Genomic DNA, 20,005 nt, shown 5'->3' with positions numbered 1-20,005 from the left:
ATGCTTAGTCTAGTACCTGTTTCTCCCAAAGTGTCCAGTTTCCCTGGTTGTGCGTCCACTGAGGAGGCTACAAAGCTAGAGTGGCTTGTTGATCCCAAGCCTTTTTGGGATAGACTCCAACATAAGACAGTTTTTGCAATAGAAAGTCCAAAACATGACAGAGAAATAATCAAAGAAATGTATGCCATGGCGCCATCTTGCCCAGAAGCATCAAAGATTCTCGGGTTACCCTCTGCACCTCGACCCAAACCCAAGGTGGACATGATGAGTCTTGTGCCTTACTGCCCCAAAGCTTCCATTTTTAATGGTTTCCCATCCATGACTGAGGTCCCAAGCACCGGTTGGCTAATCGAACCAAAGCCCCTGTGGGTCAAACCACAGAAGAAAAGGTTAGAGATGATCATTCCACTTGCCGGGAAGGACCGGCCATACAGTTACAACGTGAGAAGTATGTTGTCATTAGTGACATCCTGCCCGAAAGAGGCTCGCACCCCCGGCTTCCCCTCTGCTCATGCTGGGAACAGAACACCAAACATGGTCAGTTTATGTGCGTCTTCCCCATGCATTTCAAGAGTCCCTGGTTTCCCATCATTAAGGATGCTTAGTTCCGCGGCTACAGATATACTGGATGGGACAACACACACAAAGCCCATCTTTAAGAAGCCACGGAATGAGAAGAAAACTGTCATTGAAGAAAGGTCAGCAGAGGACAGAGCGAAAATGAAAGATATGTCGGCGATGGCTCCATCCTGTCCACATGTAACTCGAATTCCTGGGTTCCCGTCCATTCTACAACCCAAGCCAGTGAAGGAACAAATGATGACTGCTACATCATCTACTCCTAAGGGATCTAAACCAAAAGAATTATCCTATGGAGAGTCAACCCATTCAGCTCCGTATCTAGGTGAAGAGTTGTCGCTGGTGCCATCACATCCCAAGGAAGCAAGCGTTCCTGCAAGTTTCCCCTCTGGCAATCCAGCCACTGCACTTGTACATGGTAAGCATTCAGTGTCCTAATTACAGTCAGTGGTGCCATACTCTTTTTGTAATTCAACATACTTGTTCAATTATATACATGTTATAACAGTATACATGTTATAATTGTTATAACAGAGGATAAACTGAAAGGGGCTGTACAACAAAGAGCAGAGCTCACCCGAGATGTTGGGTAAGAGTACGAGCCTAGTGCTCTGTGCATGGTTTGCTGTGAAAGTGAAATATGGGTTGTCTCCCAAGGTTTGCAGTGGCTAATCTAAATGAGCTCTGCTAACATATCTTAAAACGAATGCATGGTATCTCAGTACTTCTTTGTGAAGCCTATTCTTTGTGGTGTTGTGGTGTGAGTTCTGTGGGGATGATGTCCTAAACCCCATTATGTCTGGGTCCTCAGTGACCCACAGACACAGGGGCCAGCAGTGGAGATGGTCAAAACGCCAGAGAAGCGTTTGGACCCTCCAGAGCCAGAGCTAGTCCTAGGCTGGGAAGTCTTGGAGGCAGTGTCAGAGAAGGAGGCTGAGTTCTCTTTGTCAGCAAAGGCACAAGAGCCCTCAGGAATAGTACAGGCTCTTGTGGGTGTTTTCCACAGAGGGTAAGTGGGAGATTGCTGTGAAGCTACTAGATAGCATGGTGTTGTCTATAGTGTGCAGTGATTTACTGGTAACTAATTGAAGGAAATATAATTTTACATGCATCTGTTTTATAGGCCTTGTCTGGAGTGTAAGGCTTGCTGTGGCGACTCCACTACTTGCTCTGTTTATATCTGTTTTTCTATATTTTAAGATATATTTCTTTGGATTGAGGCAGTTTTTATTTTGTGTGATCAAATAATAATTTTATATTTTTTCTTCACATGAAACAAGACAAAACACAATACAGTAATAATAATAATAATAATAATAATAATAATAATAATAATAATAACAAGACTTCACAGGACAATAACAGCAATAATAATGACAATAAATAGAAATAATAAAATAATAAAAACAGAATATAAAATAAAATAGAATTATATTGCCACAGACGGATTGAGGCAGTTTTTTTAAAAATTTATTTACTGAGCTGTTAATAAATGGACAAAGTAACACAAATACATTTCAGTATCTCTAATTGGCTAATGGTTTGTTTGATTGCCTCCATATGTATTGGAGTATCTCTATTGGCTAATGGTTTGTATAATTGCCTCCATGTGTATTGAAACCAATTTCTGGCTTAGCATGCTTTAGCATGGCCCCAGGTTTCAATCTCTCACTAAAAGTATTCCTCTCTTACAGTTATGAAACAGTGACATCCATTTTGGGTCCATCTGGCTCCACCCCAGCTGAGGTTGTTCACCGGACCGTGGCTCCCTCCTCCTCAGTGGACCCAGAGTACAACACTGTGGTCCCTTCAGATGGATCCCTTGCACTCCTCCCAGATGACACTGCCCTTGCCAAGAAAGAATTTCCCATAGAACAGCCTACATTTGAGTTCAAAGTTCAAAGCAAACACGACATTGGACTCCCAACGAGTGCTGAGCCCTACATGTGGAGCATGGGAGACGAACGATCGGTGTCTTCATCACCGACTACTACAGACAGCGACGATGGGTATTTGGGAGTTGTGGGCCCAAGCATTATGAAGAAATGGCCTCCGTTAACCAAGGCAGACATCACTGAAATCTCGAAGGGAGATCTCAGGGGAGCAGAGGAAGAGAGGACCTCCCTTGATTCATGGCATATAGAGGATAGCTCGATGAGGGAGCGGGATTCAGCCCAGACATCAGGTTATGTTGGAGGTTTGTTAGCATGGGGCCAGGAGGTTAAAACAACCGTGTCGACTTCTGTACTACTGGATAAAGGGTGAGTGTTGGGGGGACCGCACGCCATTTGTTAGTGTGTAGTTGCACGGTGTGAAAATAAAAACGTGTTGGATTTGCAGTCATAACAGCGTCTCCTGTTCTGCGTATCAATGTCTGCTTCTCGGAAAGCTTTGTTGGAAAAGTCCATGTAATGTGTAATGGCCCTAAAAATATATACAGTAATAGTAAAATATGCTTTGTGGTGTTTGTGGCACAGGTGTTGTCAACTAAGTGTCTTTGTGTTTTTTCTGCTGTGTTGTTGTTGTTGTTGTTGTTATAACAAAGAGCATGCTGGTAAAGTGAAGCAGCGACTTGAAAACCATGGACGAATTTGGTGAGTTATGATTGGTTCCAAAAATGTGTTGGTCTCTTGCTGGGCTATTTCTCTTCAGTGCAATTGGGTATGTACCCGTATCAAACAGGTTAAGCTAGAGTGTGCACTTCCTATCTACACAGTACAGTCAACGCCTTCCTACTGCTACTGCGCCATTAGAGGCATTTGTCCACTTGTTTTCTATCTCCCACATTTCACTGTATACTTGTATGCCGTGACAAATAAAACTCTTGACTTGACTTGACTATCTAGAAGACAACACTGACAACACTGCCTCATTTGAGATTCAGTGGTGGTAAGGTGGACTTTTCCACATTACTGCCACTTAGTGGAAAGAGTGATGGAAATCAGTAACCTCATTACAGAACAAATAAGAGTCTGTAGGTGGCAGTATACACATGAGAACAGTAAATCCTCCCTGCACATCTTGTAGAAGAAGATAATCTGACTCAAATGGTATCGGATACAGGATATTTCAGAAGTGCGCACACTTTACATCTCTATGACGTGTACTTACTTACTTACGCCTATCGCTCCTTTTGGGGGAGCATAGGCCGTCGACAACAGTTCGCCAGGGTCCTCTGTAGTGTCTATGACGTGTAACAACATTTAAATTGTGATGCTTGACAGCATGTGGAATGTGCTTTCACGAGTGATGCATTGCTTAATATTATCATTTGAAAAAGCAGTGTGAATTCACTGTATGTCACAATGAAGAATAGCAATTCTGAGGTGTGTCCCTTTTCTTGCCCTTAAGCCCCCAACACACAAGCACAGAAGAAACCTCTGCTACCGCTACACAGCCGACCTCTGACAAGATTGTGGTGGAATCGCAAGAACATAGAGAGGCCGTCCTGGATAGACCATCAGATGGTCAGAACATCATCTCACTTGAGCTGCAATTAGAAGTGGTCCGCCCTAAGCGAGGCAGAAAGCCCAAGCGAGAAGCTCCTCTAGAACCTCCGCAGAACACCAGTGATCAAAAGAAAGACACTGCACAGGTTGTTCCACTACGACCACTGAGGAGGAAGGATAGTCTAACCCCAGACCGCAAAAACACAGCAGAGGAAGTATCCGTCAAGGACCTCACTGAAGTTATCCCACCCCGACGTGGCAAAAAGAGGGACAGCAGCCTCTCTCCTGAAAGTCCACAGGAAGTTGATGTCAAAGCTGATGCCACCGATGAGACTCTCCTGACACAACCATCCACTGAAATAGTCCCTCCACGTAGAGTGAAGAAAAGAGAGGGTAGCCTTCCCTCAGGCACTCCTCGGGAGATCGATTCCCAAATAACTTTGCCTGCCAATGTATCCATACAGCTGGTTCCCACACGCCCTACAAGGAAAAGAGACAGTAGTCTCCCCTCTGAACAGACACAGACATCTGAAAATATACAGAAAGGTGACATTGAATCTGTGCAGACACCCACAGACCTTGTCCCTCCTCGCCGTGTGAAAAGAAGAGATGGTAGTCAACCACCAGAAGCTCCACAGAAAACAGATGATGTTTCCCTGCTGACCTCTGACCTCTGTCCACACAGGCCTCTCAGGAAGAAGGACAGCCTCATGCAAGAGACATCTGTTTCAACAACGGATGACTACATTACCCAGGCTGCCTCAGTAACTGCTGTCCCTCCTCCACGTTCTAGGAGGAGCTCCAATGTCTCCAGCACTCTTGAACCTCCACAAATAAGTGATGAACCCAGTCGAGCCACTGAACTCACCCCTCTGACGAAATCTGATGTCACTGAGAGTGGACCTGCTCAATTGACCTCAGAACTGGTCCCGCCAAAGCGCACAAGAAGAACCTCTTGTACCCCTGAACGTCCACAGAAAGACTCTGATGAAAATATGTCTCTCCAGGCCCCTACTGAGGTGATACCTCTCCTGAAGACAGAAGACAAGGACACCTTCCACCCAGAGTCAAAATCTGAATCATTCACTGACTTTGGTATTGGGAAGACTGCCCCTCTCTCGATCATCAGAAAGATAGCCGCACCAAGACACAGCAAGAAAGTGCTTTCAAGAAAGTCTGGTAGAACCAACAATGAAGCAGCTACAATAGAGGATTTGAATGCCGCAAACAAGGGGTCTGCAGCTCCAGTTTCCCAGACGGATAACATATTGAAGGATTTAGTTGAGAAGGGTGGAGAGGAGCAGGCAAAAATAGTCACTGAAATATCTGTTGAAGTGGTTGAAATTGAATCTTCTCGGAAGGCGGACGACTCAACACTAGAGACAGAGGTGTCCATACCTGTCCCAATGCCTCGTGGAAGGAAAAGTCTCAGTGGCTCCTGCCCAGATGACTCTACAACTCCAGAAGGAACCTCTCTTCCACAGTCGGATGTCCTCAGGGACTCCCAGGGGAAGGAGGCCTCGCCCGCCAGGCAGAGAGGACGATCACCCATCGCCTCCTCCGGAGATCCGGTGGCACCTCCGCGTGGCACGAGGAGCTGTAGCCTGCCGCCCCCGCCTCCCGATGATCAACCTGCCACATCTGCAGAGAGGGTGGCCCCTCTGCGTAGAAGGAGAAGCAAGCTTAACATTGAGAGCAAAGATAAAGGAGAGGGCGGTGATGCTTCAGATCAAACGGCCGGGCCTGCAGGCTTGCCTGTTCCAAGACCAAGGGCGAAGAAACGTCTGAGTGGATCATTCCTTGATGACCTCACAGCCCCTGGCCCACTGTCTCTGTGTCCACCAGGAATGGCAGTGGACGTCATTGTTCATGAAACAGGGCAACAGAGTGAACAGGCAAGTGTGCCTGTTCCAATGCCGCGCCCCAAAAAACGCCTCAGTGCCAGCTTCCCAGATAGCACCCCACCAGTAGAGATTTTATTCCCCATGGAGATGGAATTATCTGAGGCTAGCCAGTCACCGACTCGAGAGGTTACACCTCCCACCAGTCAGGAAGCAGAGGAAGGCTCAACTTCACTCGAATCGAGTATGATCTCTGAAGGAGGCTTTGTCACAATCCATGGAGCTGATGATGTCATATCTGATTTGGAAGAAGTCCTCACAGCGCTGGCAGATGACGCAGGTCTTTCACAATCAGTTTCTGTTGAAGCTAGTGTCTGCGAGAAGGCTGTTGAGGAGATCATCGAAGGCTGGACCTTTACAGATGAAGCTATGGTTACAGATTATGTTGAGAAAGCTACAGAAGCAGTACCTGACCAGACGGACTCTGAAATGGCGTCGGAAGCGGAGCCTGAAAATATCTCTACTTCCATTGACACACCTACTCAGGACGACTGGCTCCATGTAGAGGGCACCAAAGACACAGAGTTCATGGAGATCAACTTAAATAAAGAGATGGCTGTTGAAGAAGTGGATTTCGGCTTTGTGTCAGTAGATGTAATGTTAGCTGGTGGTGGTTTAGAGGTGGAGAGGTAAGTTCAGTTGTTGGTACACATGCCTTACAAGGGGATAACATACCTGCATACATGCCCTAGTATTTCTTGTTTCCATTAAATTGCTAGTTATATATGAAGTCTGTGTATCCATTTCTCGGATGGAAAACCTTTCATACATAATGAATGATTTGACATTCTATTATTTTCCCAAGCAACTGAAAAAGATGATGAAGAATATTTACTTTATTGTCAATTAATACAATGCGATTACAATTTGTCTTTCCGCATAACTCTCATAAGTATACACATTACACACAGTTCCTTACATACTGTACTTATGCATTTCGTCAAAGACATTTAGAAGATTTACTAATCAGTTTGTTGTGTTTTCTCTTCTTCAGTCAACAGGGGCCTGGTTCAGTGGCTCGTGGTAAGACGTGTTACCCTGACAACAGCCAATCACAAGCTGCCGGTGTCCAGTCAGCCAGTGAGCAAACAACGCCTCAGAAAATACCCGCAGATGCCCAGGAAATGGGTCAAGATAGTGCTGTGTCCCCAGAGGTATGCTATTTATAGTCTGTTTAGTTGATGAGTCACTGAATACAAGCTCTGAGTCATGGTCCTATATGGTAAAGGTCCTATAGATACGATTTTTATGTAGAGTAAACATTAAAAAAAGAAGCTTTAGAAAGGTGTGGCATAAAAGTACCATGACCATAGACTGTAGAAAAGATTATATATAATACTATCTCTCTCTCTCTCTCTCTCTCTCTCTCTCTCTCTCTCTCTCTCTCTCTCTCTCTCTCTCTCTCTCTCTCTCTCTCTCTCTCTCTCTCTCTCTCTCTCTCTCTCTCTCTCTCTTGTATCTCAGAACCTGTTGGCGAGCCCAGACCTGGTAACATCCAGTCTGTCTTTACTGGACTGGTGTCAGGAGGTCACACAAGGTCACAAGGGGCTCAAGATCACCAACTTCAGCACCTCCTGGAGGAACGGCCTGGCCTTTTGCGCTATCCTCCATCACTTCTACCCAGAAAAGATGTAAGAACATATTCATAGTATTCTCACCAACTAATATGGTGCCATGCCACTGCTCATTGGCCACGGTTGTCATTTAGTGATAATCATTACAATCATCTGCTGTTTGCCAACCAAGATATTATGCGATGGAATACTATGAATAGACTGGATGAATATATTACCAAATATGTTTGTTTATTATTTGTCCCATAGACTGAAATGTTATTTTCCAACACTTATGCTATATTGTATTTGTTGTGTATTGATTATGTCGTCTTTTCTCCCTCTATATAGTGATTATGAGATGCTGGACCCTTATGACATCAAACGCAACAACAGAAAGGTAATTGCCATCATGGTTATTAACATTACAGGCTGCCTTGAATATTAAAAAGATATTAAGAAAATATATAATTGTATTATTTCTCGTACCCGTTTTGTAGCCTTTTTCTTTGATGTTGATGTTGTAGTGACATTATTTAGAGTTACACTTTTTATGGAAAGAATTGTTAAATAAACATTTTTGTATGTATGATGAGATCTGCTCAAATAAAACAAAACAACATCTCTATTTTCTCTCCACCAACCAGGCCTTCGACTCCTTCGCAGAGCTGGGCGTCTTGAGGCTGATGGAGCCCGCGGACATGGTCCTGCTCGCCGTGCCCGACCGCCTCATCGTCATGACCTACCTCAACCAGATCCGAACCCACTTCACGGGCCAGGACCTCAGCGTTCTACAGATCGAGAAGAACAGCAGCGAGTCCAGCTACGCCGTGGCCGGGGAGCGGGAGAGCCGCGAGAGCGCAGACCCCGAGGCGGCCGCCCGCTACTGCGCCCAGCGGCTCCAGGAAGAGGGCATCACTCTCGAGACCAATGGGAGCGCGGCTACGGCGGAGAAGGAGGGCGATAGGGACGCGACAGCCAGCGGGGACGTGGCCCCCCCTCCCAGGACCAAGCGGTCGCAGGGTGCAGGGGCAGGCGGGGCTCAGGCGCCGGTAGCGCCGCCTAGGACCCACTTCTTGTCCAAGGCTGGGTTCAAAGGGGTCAAAGACGCAGATCTGGTGAAGAAGCGGAGGTCACAGAGGAGGAGCGGCTCAATAGAGGAGGCTGGAATATTAGCTGTAAGTGGCCTATTGACCTTACCTTGAAACCATGACAACCATCCATAGTGGATCTTCCACAGGTCATATTTGATCAATAAAGAAGTGTAAATTATAGCACAGTGTGCAGGTTCTACTTCTAAAGGTGCTCCCATAGTCGAGCGGACCGTACACAGAGCGGACTCGCGCGGACTCAAAGCAGACCCAAAGCGGACTCAAAGCAGACCCAAAGCGGACTCAAAGCAGACCCAAAGCGAACTCAAAGCAGACCCAAAGCGAACTCAAAGTGCGAAGCTCCAATTTTCTAATGCGCGGACGTCCGCGCCGCTCACTTGGTGTCACATAAAAGGCTGCTCTGCGTTTTGGTTGACATCGACCTGCATATTTTAATGTGACGCCGATCTGCATTTTACTCTGACCACTCGCTCCGTGCCAAGTGAGAGTAGGGCTTGAGATGTTTGAATGGTTTTTCTAAATGAAGTGTGTAAAACTGCCAGTTTTATTTCAAAATATTGGAAACGGAGATAACATACTCTTTATTTTGACATCGGATGACGACGACATGACAGAAGTTGAACAGCGTGGGAAACATTTTGTAAACTGGCGCGAGACATGTAGGAAATTGGCCTTTAGTCATGTTCTGCACTTAACCCAGCACCCACTGCACTTAACCTACTGTACTTAACCCAGCACCCACTGCACTTAACCTACTGTACTTAACCCAGCACCTACTGCACTTAACCCAGCAGCACCCACTGTAGATGTGTATATATTATCTAATTCGCTAATCTTTTTTTTTATATTTATCTATTTTTTACCACTGAACCACCAGCTCTTTTCCATCTTTCCCTTCTTTCTTTTCTCTATGTATGTGATGTATAAATAATTTCTATCTGCCTTTCTTTTCTCTCTCGCTCTCTTTCTCTCTCTCTGTGTGATGTATAAATAATTTCTGTCTGCCTCTCTCTCTCGCTCTCTCTCTCTCTCTCTCTCTCTCTCTCTCTCTCTCTCTCTCTCTCTCTCTCTCTCTCTCTCTCTCTCTCTCTCTCTCTCTGTGTCTCTCTCTCTCTGTGTCTCCAGGCAGCTGCGGGCCAGGATGAGAGAGGAGCAGCCAGAAGGGCATCAGAAACAGGTTGGTTGGCACTGGCAGCGGTCAAGAACTTATTGTTCTGCTGGTCACAGCTTGTTTATTATCTGTGCCCGCCCCCATGGGCAATGACATCATCCTCTTTGATGACAGTGTTTCCCTCCTATTTTAACTGAAGTCATGAGCTTGTCATGCCCCCATAACTATTGTGTTTTAACAATTCAAATAATACTTATAAGGGAAATTCCACCACAAGGCAACATTACACTCATTCACCAAATTGAGGCATAAGAAGAAGTCTTTATTTGTCATGCAGATTAACACACACATGTGAGATGGGCAACACACAGGAACACACACACACATGCACCGAAATGTCTCTCTGCATGCCATGCCCGGGGAGGGACCAATCCAAGTGCTCCTTTCCATCTTCGTCAGGGACGCGACAGCGTTAGCGATCTGTTCTGCATGTTTTTTCATTGGGTTTATCTTATTTGGAGGGGAAACCCTTGCGAGCACGGGGAGAACATGCAAACTCCACACAGAAAGATTCAGATTCAGTTCAGATTCAGTTTTATTGTTGTATCTTGTCACATTTACATACAAAAAGCGCTAAATTCTTAGGTCTTGCCCCCTCGACCTACAGCAGTCAATAAAATACACAATAGAATACATACGAAAGAAAACACAATAAAAACCAGCATAATAATGATTAAAAAAAAGTGACAGTGCTGAGAGTGGTGAAAGGCCCGGGAGATACCCCACCTGGGTACCTGGCAACACGGCAACCTGGTCCCCAAATGGGAATCGAACCCAGGACCTTCTAGCTGTGAGGCGACAGTGTTAACCACTACAACATCTGGACACATTTTGAAATATGAATATAGAATATAGAATATCAGGCCTATAAATTACCTTATGGCATACATTCCAATGGCAGAGTTAGATCTAGATTTAGTACCACCAGGCACCCGTTACAGGGCAGCAAAGACAGTGATGGAAATCTACTGTAAGTACAGTTACTTTTGTATAATGTCCATAGCTCCGCCATTTTTTACCGGATCGTGAAGTTTTTTTCCCTAGACGTTCACAGAAAAAAATTATGGCAATAATGTTGAGGTTTGTTTGACCCGTGACGTGAGATATAATCACGATTTCCATGTCAAGAGAAAAATGGTTGGCCTAAGTTTGTAAGCGGCTAGTGTGAGCTGGGTAGTCTAGTTTTATGAAATTTAGACATCCATCGAAAGCCCTGGGTCTCCTCGTTCTTCTACTACAACGATTTCACGACAGCTTTCCTGTCCTCTTTCCGATGCAATGCGCCCAGATTTTTATAAGCTCATATTTAGCTAATAACACTTAAAATCATTGGTAAACAAACGTAGTGCTGAAAATATACACGTTGACTGCTGCTTCCATAGCCGCTCAGGGTTAAGATGTTAATGTCGTGTTTATGTTTCATGTAGGCCTACTTTACTTTGTGTGTATGTTTGTATTTAATGTACTTTACTTTATGTGTGTGTTTATATTTAATGTACTTTACTGTATGTGTGTGTTTGTATTTAATGTACTTTACTGTATGTGTGTGTTTGTATTTAATGTACTTTACTTCATGTGTGTTTATATTTTGTGTACTTTACTTTATGTGTGTTTATATTTTGTGTACTTTACTTTATGTGTGTGTATTTAATGTACTTTACTGTATGGGTGTTTATATTTCACGTACTTTACTTTGTGTGTTACTGTGTTTATATTTCATATACTTTACTGTATGTGTGTTTGTATTTATTGTACTTTACTGTATGTGTGTGTGCATTTAATGTACTTTACTTGTGTGTGTATGTATTTAATGTACTTTACTGTGTGTGTGTGTGTGTGTGTGTGTGTGTGTGTGTGTGTGTGTGTGTGTGTGTGTGTGTGTGTGTGTATTTCATGTACTTTACTTTATGTGTTTATTTGTATGTTCTGTAGAGATTGGAGCTTCTGGTGAGGAGAGGAGACCGGAAGATGAATTCCAGGTCTGTTCTGATCACAGTCATCACAGTTATCACCCTCCCCATGTAGAAAGCTTATATAATATGGTCACATCTTTACAAGCTTATATAAGACACATCTATGTTTGAATTGTGTACAATCCATTTACCATTTACTTGGGTCTGTGCCCCTGTCCCCAAAAATGTTGTCTCACATTGTGTGTCATTCTTGTGTGTGTGTGTGTGTGTGTGTGTGTGTGTGTGTGTGTCTGTGTGTCTGTGTGTCTGTGTGTGTGTCTGTGTGTCTGTGTGTCTGTGTGTCTGTGTGTCTGTGTGTGTCTGTGTGTGTGTGTGTGTGTGTGTGTGTGTGTGTGTGTGTGTGTCTGTGTGTCTGTGTGTCTGTGTCCAGGACTCCAGCCAGTACGTGCTGAGTGAGATGGAGGCGCTGGAGGCGGAGCAGAAACACATCGACAACAGAGCTGATGTGGTGGAGAAGAAACTCAGGAGACTGATGGAGACAGGTGAGAGAGAGAGGGATGAGAGGAGGGGAAGAGAGAGAGGGGAAGAGAGAGAGGGATGAGAGGAGGGGAAGAGAGAGAGGGATGAGAGGAGGGGAAGAGAGGAGGGGACGAGAGAGAGGGATGAGAGGAGGGGAAGAGAGAGAGGGATGAGAGGAGGGGAAGAGAGAGAGGGATGAGAGGAGGGGAAGAGAGGAGGGGAAGAGAGAGAGGGATGAGAGGAGGGGAAGAGAGATAGGGATGAGAGGAGGGGAAGAGAGAGAGGGATGAGATAGAGGGATGATAGGAGGGGAAGAGATAGAGGAATGAGAGGAGGGGAAGAGATAGAGGGATGAGAGGAGGGGGAGATAGAGAGTGGGAGGAGGGGAAGAGATAGAGGGATGAGAGGAGGTGAAGAGATGGAGGGATGAGAGGAGGGGAAGAGATAGAGGGATGAGAGGATGAGAAGAGATAGAAAGATGAGGGGAAGAGATGGAGGGATGAGAGGAGGGGACGAGATGAGAGGAAGATATAGAGATTGAGAGGATGAGATAGAGAGCGAGATGAGGGGAAGAGATAGAGGGATGAAAGGATGGGAAGAGATAGAGGGATGAGAGGAGGGGAAGAGATGGAGGGAAGAGATGGAGGGATGAGATGGACAGATGAGAGGAGGGGAAGAGATAGAGGGATAAGAGGAGGGGAAGCGATGGGGGGATGAGAGGATGAGATGGAGGGTTGAGAGGAGGGGAAGAGATGGAGGGGAAGAGATAGAGGGATGAGAGGAAGGGAAGAGATAGAGGGATGAGAGGAGGGGAAGAGATAGAGGGATGAGAGGAGGGGACGAGATAGAGGGATGAGAGGAGGGGAAGAGATAGAGGGATGAGAGGAGGGGAAGACATAGAGGGATGAGAGGAGGGGAAGATATAGAGAGATGAGAGGAGGGGAAGAAATAGAGAGATGAGAGGAGGGGAAGAAATAGAGGGATGAGGGAATGTAAGAGATGGAAGGATGAGGGAATGAGAGGAACCACAAAATCTAATTAATTAATTAATTCATAATTTTGTTCCATATTATACAATGTTGGAAAGATTAAAACACTGAATTAATTCATAGCAATGCAGACATACACAGCACTGCCAGGCTTGGCCAGTAGGGGGCAGTCTAGCCGTGGTGATTAGAGGGACCGTCCTGTCACTGGAATGCCACAGGGTCACAGGTTCAGAAATCCCTCAGTTCTACACAATCAGACAGAAACTACTAACCCTACTAGCTACACTGTGCTTCTAGAACCTACTGTACTGTGCAGTAGGACAGTTACGTTGTTGTCCCGTTGTTGTCATGGAAACAAAAAATCACATTGCATTATTCATTCAAACCTTTATTTATTCTCGAAAGGGACAATTGAGGTCACCCTAATTTTCAATGTCGTCGAGACTTACAGACATTTCAATGCATAGTTTTTTACAATATAATAATAATAGTAATAACTCTATCTATAGCACCCTTCACACATGGACCACAGCCCAAAGTGCCGCACAGCAAGTAGCACAAAATAAACATAGGCATAAAATTAGTATACAGTTGACAGAATAAAAGCAATGCATAAAGTGCAGACATAAGAATAGGTATAAAAGACAATAAAAGTAGTGCAACGTAAAACATGCAGACATAAGAATAGGCATAAAATAAGTACAATAAGTACAGTGTTGCTTGAAGGCATGTGAACCCCCCCAGAACAGCCAGTCCCCCAAACACCCCACACATCAATCCCCACGACATCCCCATCCAAGACCCCCCCCCCCCCCCCGATAAAGCAAGTCATGAAAAAGATAGCAGCAAAGTAAGGCAAATCACAGTTTTCCACATTAGGATCTAACATCCCAATAGGCCTCTCTGTTAACAGTTTGATTCGAGTAAAGAGTAAAAAAAAAGTGCTATAAAAATGGTTAATAAAATAGAATAGACAGTAAAATGATGCAGTACTGCAGTGCAATAAAATAGTTCAATAAAATTAAAATAAAATAGCCCTAATTTACAATACAATAATCTGGCAATAAAACCTATGACACTGTATGTCCTTGTTTTGTTTGAAAATGTACAGGAACCCTGACCTCCATTCTCTGGATGAGGGTTTTGTTTTCGGTACCTCTGTTCAGGACTGATTTTCAGGACTTGTGACTCGACTTGGACTTGAGCACTGATGACTCGGACTTGGACTCGAGCATTGACTGCATTCGGACTCGGAAGGTGCAGACGAGGACTCAGACTTATTTATTTGTATTTATTTTTATAATAGGCCCTAATCATTTGGCATACGATATTGATGGCTAGTGCATTTGTTTGGCTATTGTGTCACAAAGTAAATAAACTCCCTTTTGAAACGGTGACCGCTGTGTCATTTATGTTTGATGTAGACCTTTTTTTTTTTATTTGTATGTCAGCTCTTTGACTGCCAGAGTGGAGTGGACTCAACCTTGATGACTCGGACTCGGACTAGGGTAACAGGGACTCGACTCGGGCTCTTTGGTGACTCGGACTTGGACTCGGACTCAAACACTGAGGACTCGAGACTTGACTCGGACTCGAGATTTAGTGACTCAGACTCTGTTGTTGTCCAATAGGCCTCTCTGTTTACAGTTTGATTCTGTTTTAAAATAGGCAGTAATAAAAATAATAAAAATAGAATAGACAGAGTAAAAAAGTAGTTAATAAAATAGAATAGAGACAGTGAAATGATGCAGTACTACGGTGCAATACAAATATTTTTTTTTATTACAATACAATAATATGGCAATAAAACCTATGACACTGTATGTCCTCATTTGATTTCATAATGTGCAGGAACCCTGACCTGCATTCCCCGGATGACGGTTTTGTTTTTGGTCCCTCTGTTGTTGTTGTCCCCAGGCAGCGACAGGGTGGAGGAGGAAAAGCAGATCCAGGAGTGGTTCACGCTGGTGAACAAGAAGAACGCCCTGATCAGGAGGCAGGACCACCTGCAGCTGCTGTAAGGAACACACAGCCGCGCTTCTCAACGTGTGGCTCGGGGGCCCACGCGTGGGTCTCGGAGAGATTAAAATGGGCCCCACAGTTTTTTTTCCCTCTGGAAATGTATCATATAAAGCCAAAGCCCTTTTGAAGAATAGATGAAGGAACACAGTGTAGGACTGTAGTTTAGCCGTCTAGAAGCAGGTGATATTTGTTCTCCTTGGGCTTTGGGTTGTAAGATTATTATAATTGTAACAAACAAAAACAAACATTCACCATTATTTTTCCATTCAAGCCACACAGAGTGGCCTCGTGGGCATTGTGGGCCTCACCAGGGTCCTGAGATTATTGGAAATAGTCCCCTGAACAATGATGTACAGCATTATCATACAAGAGAAGATCAAATATAAATGAAATATAAGCTTCTGGCCAATTGACTAATGCTGGATAATGAACATCCGGATCCAAAGACACAAGCGAATAATGATTTTCAAGGGTTGTGTCTTCTTTAGCGTTTGATCGGTCAAGAGATAATAAGATCTTTGTGATGACATGAATGTGATTTGTTTTAGCCCAGTTATTCAATAGAATTGTAACAGAAATCCTGTTGTCCTTTATAATGCGTCTCTTTTGATTGACAGGCTGGAGGAGCAGGACTTGGAGAGCAGGTTTGAGCTGCTGAACAAGGAGCTGAGAGACCTGATGGCTGTTGAGGGTAAGAGACACACACACACACAGCACACACACACACACACACACACACACACACACACACACACACACACACACACACACACACACACACACACACACACACACACACACACACACACACACACACACACAGATCAATTTCACTATTATAGTTCAATTTCACCATTATAGTTCAATTTCACTAGTATACTTCAATTTCACCATTATAGTTCAATTTCACTATTAAAGTTCAATTTCACCATTTCCTTCACTTAGAGGTTAAGCCTGGCTGTTTTGAACATACCGTATAAGTAGGGCTGGGCGATATGACGATATTATATAAATATCGGGTACAGTTCATTAACATACACTTTTTCAACGTATCGTGGATATCGTGATGTTTTGCCCAATAGGATTGTGTTCCGTCAATCTGGTCCACACGTTACTCGTTCATATCTCAGCCTGTGTTGAGATATGCCCATTCCGCGGTCTGTTAATAAAGTTTTCAATCAGACAGATGTATGGAAAGGCTTTTATTATAACATTCGTTGAGGTAAAATCATTATGGCTCATTTAGTCATCCTGTGGTGCACTGGTCTCCTACTAGTCGGTTGCGGGGAGCTAATGTAAGTAGCTTTGTTGATGTCAGCACACCGGACATTCAGGAAGTCAAAAACTAATGGCGCTTGCCGATTGGTGCTAAGAACAGCAGGGCGGGTGCAAGCGGTGTGACGTAATTGGCAGACTCGACTGTCAATAAAAATTATTCTGTTGTCCGTCAGAATGAATGAATGAAAACTTTATTAACATATTGCAGAATGGGAGGGCGGCTAGGTGGTGTAGTGGGCAAGGCACTCGCCACCAGTGTGGAGACGCTAGGATTCGCGTGTTCGAATCCAGCTCTCCACATTGTTTTTCAGTTTGGCTGGTCGTCCGCAGTAATACACATTGGCCGTATTACGGGGAGGGAAAACTGAAGGGTGGGGATCGAACGTTGTGAACAAGCGACTCCTACAAGTCGGTTGGTGCGCCTGCGCAGTAGAATCAGGAAGTGTCGGGGGCAGCGTGAGCCTCCCACGCGTTACTCCTCGACACTGAGAGATCGAGCTGCGCAGGTGAAAAGATGCGACTGCTGTTACCTCAAGTACCGGAGGGGACTTGTGCTATGTATGACTTAGTCCACATTGCAGCCGGCTTGTGGGAGGCAAGAAACAGCGTTCGTGACAGGGGAGGGTTGAATTGGATGATACGAAATTGGGATGGGAGAAAATATGGAAAAATGGGAGAAAAAGTGGATAAAAAAAAAAACATATTGCAGAATGGGTACAATACAGTACAGGAGGATGAAGACCAGAAAAAGACTTTCGGCTTTTTTACATAAGGGTCCTCCATTTTCAATTCATCAAAACATTTAGAGACATACAAATATACAGTAGTTTCATAAAAATGCTATTTATTGATTGATTGATTGATTTAAAACTTTATTAACATATTGCAGAATGGGTACAGTACAGCTCAATACATACAATTGTTAAGGGGATGCAGACCAGAGAAAGACTTTTGTCTTGTTTACATCAGGGTCCCCCATTTTCAATTCATCATATTTCATATCTAAATCATATAATATCTCATTGCTAAATATATGCAATATATTATAATCTAATAATCCAATAATCTAAATCTAATATATAATATAAAAATGCTAAATGCATGGGTATTTTATTTTGTCTTTAATGTTAGCTTGCAAACTCAAATACTGTCTTGGTAAGCCTCATAATGAATCGTTTGGGGTAAAAAAGAAAAACATCGTGATGTGTATCGTGTATCGCCGAAAGGTCAGAAAATATCGTGATATCATATTTAGGCCATATCGCCCAGCCCTACGTATAAGAGTGACTATTTTGATTGGTTTCACTTCCTCCACCGTTATCTCCTCAGTTATGAAATTCTATCCAACAACAACAACAATCCTCTGAGTTGGGGTTCACAGCCTACATCAACGCGGGGGTCCTTGACACTAAAACGGCCGAGAGACACTGGTATAGAGTGATCGAAAACACAGGGGAGAGAGAGAGGGAGGGTTGACGTGCAACAAAGCAGTGTTGTAGTCGAGTCACTAAATCTCGAGCCCAAGTCGAGTCTCGAGTCCCCAGTGTTCGAGTCGGAGTCCAAGTCTGAGTCACCAAAGAAGAGCCAGAGTTGAGTCCGAGTCTGAGTCCAAGTCATCAAGGTTGAGTCCACTCCACTCTGGCAGTCAAAGAGCTGACATACAAAAAAAAAAAAAAAAAAAAATCTACATTAACTCATTCAGCGCCAGTCACGATGATAGTCGGGTTAACTCACCGTCGCTTGAGCGCCAATCACGAGTATAGTCAGGTTTTAATCGTTATTTATTTTATTAGCGATATCCATTCATTTTCATCCATCCAGCCTGATGTTATCGTTGGGAATGGGTCTGAGCTCGCAAAAGGGCAAATACCGCCGCCTACGCCTTCCGGCTGGTATTGCACTCCACTGAGAATGGTGTAGTTTCTTTTCTGGGATGATCCAAGCCGTGCGGGCGTGGTTTAAATACTCAGGCGAGGTAACCTGTTTCGACGATACATCTGCGAGGCTGCCCCCCCCTCCCTCAATATGCAATGCTGTTGAACGTGGCACGGACTTCCGCGCCCAGTACTTCAAATGGCGATCAGATAATTGGATTATTTCTTTTGCATTACATCAGATACAAGGTAAGAGCACTATATATAAATTTGATCGTTGATCTGATATGTCTTTCTACCGCGATCATGGCTGTGTGTGTGTGTGGCTGTGTGCCGTTAAGTGGGAGGAGGCGGCGGCGGAGCCCCGCGGTCCAATGCTCTTTTCATTTTTGCATGAGGAAGAATAATAATGATGATCTAGCATTGATTTCAGGAGGCTTCGATAATCAGGCGAAAAATTTCAACGTGTTTAGTGTATTCCACTAAAACGCTATTATCGCGTCTTTCTCTGGAATTACTCAGAAGCACCCAAAGTTATACTCATATTCAAAAGGCTATAAAACGGAAATGTACCAATGAAAAAACTATCCGTTTCATACATGTTGACTGGAAGCAACTCACTGATAAATGACGGGTGTATTAGACCCATAGCTATAATTTAAGATATATTTTAAGGACTCGCAAATCTCGCAGTCCCCCCATAGACTTACAGCGGTGGCGTACTAGCGCCATCTCGTGGATTAAGCGATGGCACAGAATGAGTTAAACATAAATGACACAGCGGTCACCGGTTTCAAAGGGAGTTTATTTACTTTGTGACACAATAGCCAAACAAAAGCACTAGCCATCAATATATTATGCCAAATGATTAGGGCCTATCACAAACAAAATGTTCAGTCCTTGTCTGCACCTTCCGAGTCCGAATGCAGTCAATGCTCGAGTCCAAGTCCGAGTCATCAGTGCTCAAGTCCAAGTCGAGTCACGAGTCCTGAAAATCAGTCCAGGACTCAAGTACTACAACACTGCGTGCAACAGAGGTCACAGGACGAATTCCAACCCAGGACATTGCAATTAAATGGCATTGTGCCTTAGGGATCGGCCACCCTGATCCATCACACACACTACCACCCTCTACCCCACCCGGCCGACCCAGGGTGTGGTGCTTGTGATAAAGTCGTGAAATGTTTAAAGCGGGGGACCTTAGAGAATGCGCAAAGCCCAGCGCATGGTCTATTTTTGGCCTGAGCTGTCCAGCAGTGCTTGTTCTGCTGCTTTGGTAAATGATGGCCGAATTCAGTCGATTTCTCATAAGTAGTGGTGGAAGAAGTACACAGTTCCTTTACTTAAGTAAAAGTAGAAATACCCAGATAAACGAGTATTCTTGTAAAAGTAAAAGTCCTCCATTCAAATTCTACTTAAGTAAAAGTAGAGAAGTATTTGCTATTGAATGTACTATGTATCTAAAGTAAAAGTATGCATTCTAAATAACGGTTGTGTATTCTAGTGCTTGGGAGCGTTCAAGCCTTTAAAAGTTATGTTAAAGTGGTATGTGGTCCGGTTATGCTGCTCTGATTTCGTCCTCTTGAAGTTGACACGCTTCAAATGTTAAAGTACTTAATCTTGTTTCTATGCAAAATCCAGTAAC

At 44.2% G+C, this 20,005-nt stretch overlaps 1 protein-coding gene across 2 annotated transcripts in view; it reads left to right on the top strand.

Annotated features, from left to right (window-relative positions):
• The window catches only part of ehbp1l1a (EH domain binding protein 1-like 1a), a 95,824-nt gene that overhangs the window by 63,371 nt on the left and 12,448 nt on the right, over nt 1–20,005 (top strand). For both annotated transcript variants that reach the window (XM_084320775.1, XM_084320774.1), the window contains 9 exons: nt 6,924–7,083; nt 7,394–7,560; nt 7,834–7,882; nt 8,130–8,660; nt 9,720–9,771; nt 11,698–11,744; nt 12,109–12,220; nt 15,104–15,203; nt 15,826–15,899. In XM_084320775.1, the coding sequence (XP_084176901.1) occupies nt 6,924–7,083; nt 7,394–7,560; nt 7,834–7,882; nt 8,130–8,660; nt 9,720–9,771; nt 11,698–11,744; nt 12,109–12,220; nt 15,104–15,203; nt 15,826–15,899 (1,292 nt within the window). The remainder of the gene's footprint in view (nt 1–6,923; nt 7,084–7,393; nt 7,561–7,833; nt 7,883–8,129; nt 8,661–9,719; nt 9,772–11,697; nt 11,745–12,108; nt 12,221–15,103; nt 15,204–15,825; nt 15,900–20,005) is intronic.

The sequence above is a fragment of the Notolepis coatsorum genome, assembly GCF_963971535.1.
Source record: "Notolepis coatsorum genome assembly, chromosome: 1".
Lineage (NCBI taxonomy): Eukaryota > Metazoa > Chordata > Actinopteri > Aulopiformes > Paralepididae > Notolepis > Notolepis coatsorum.
This window is presented reverse-complemented; position numbering and strand designations above follow the sequence as displayed.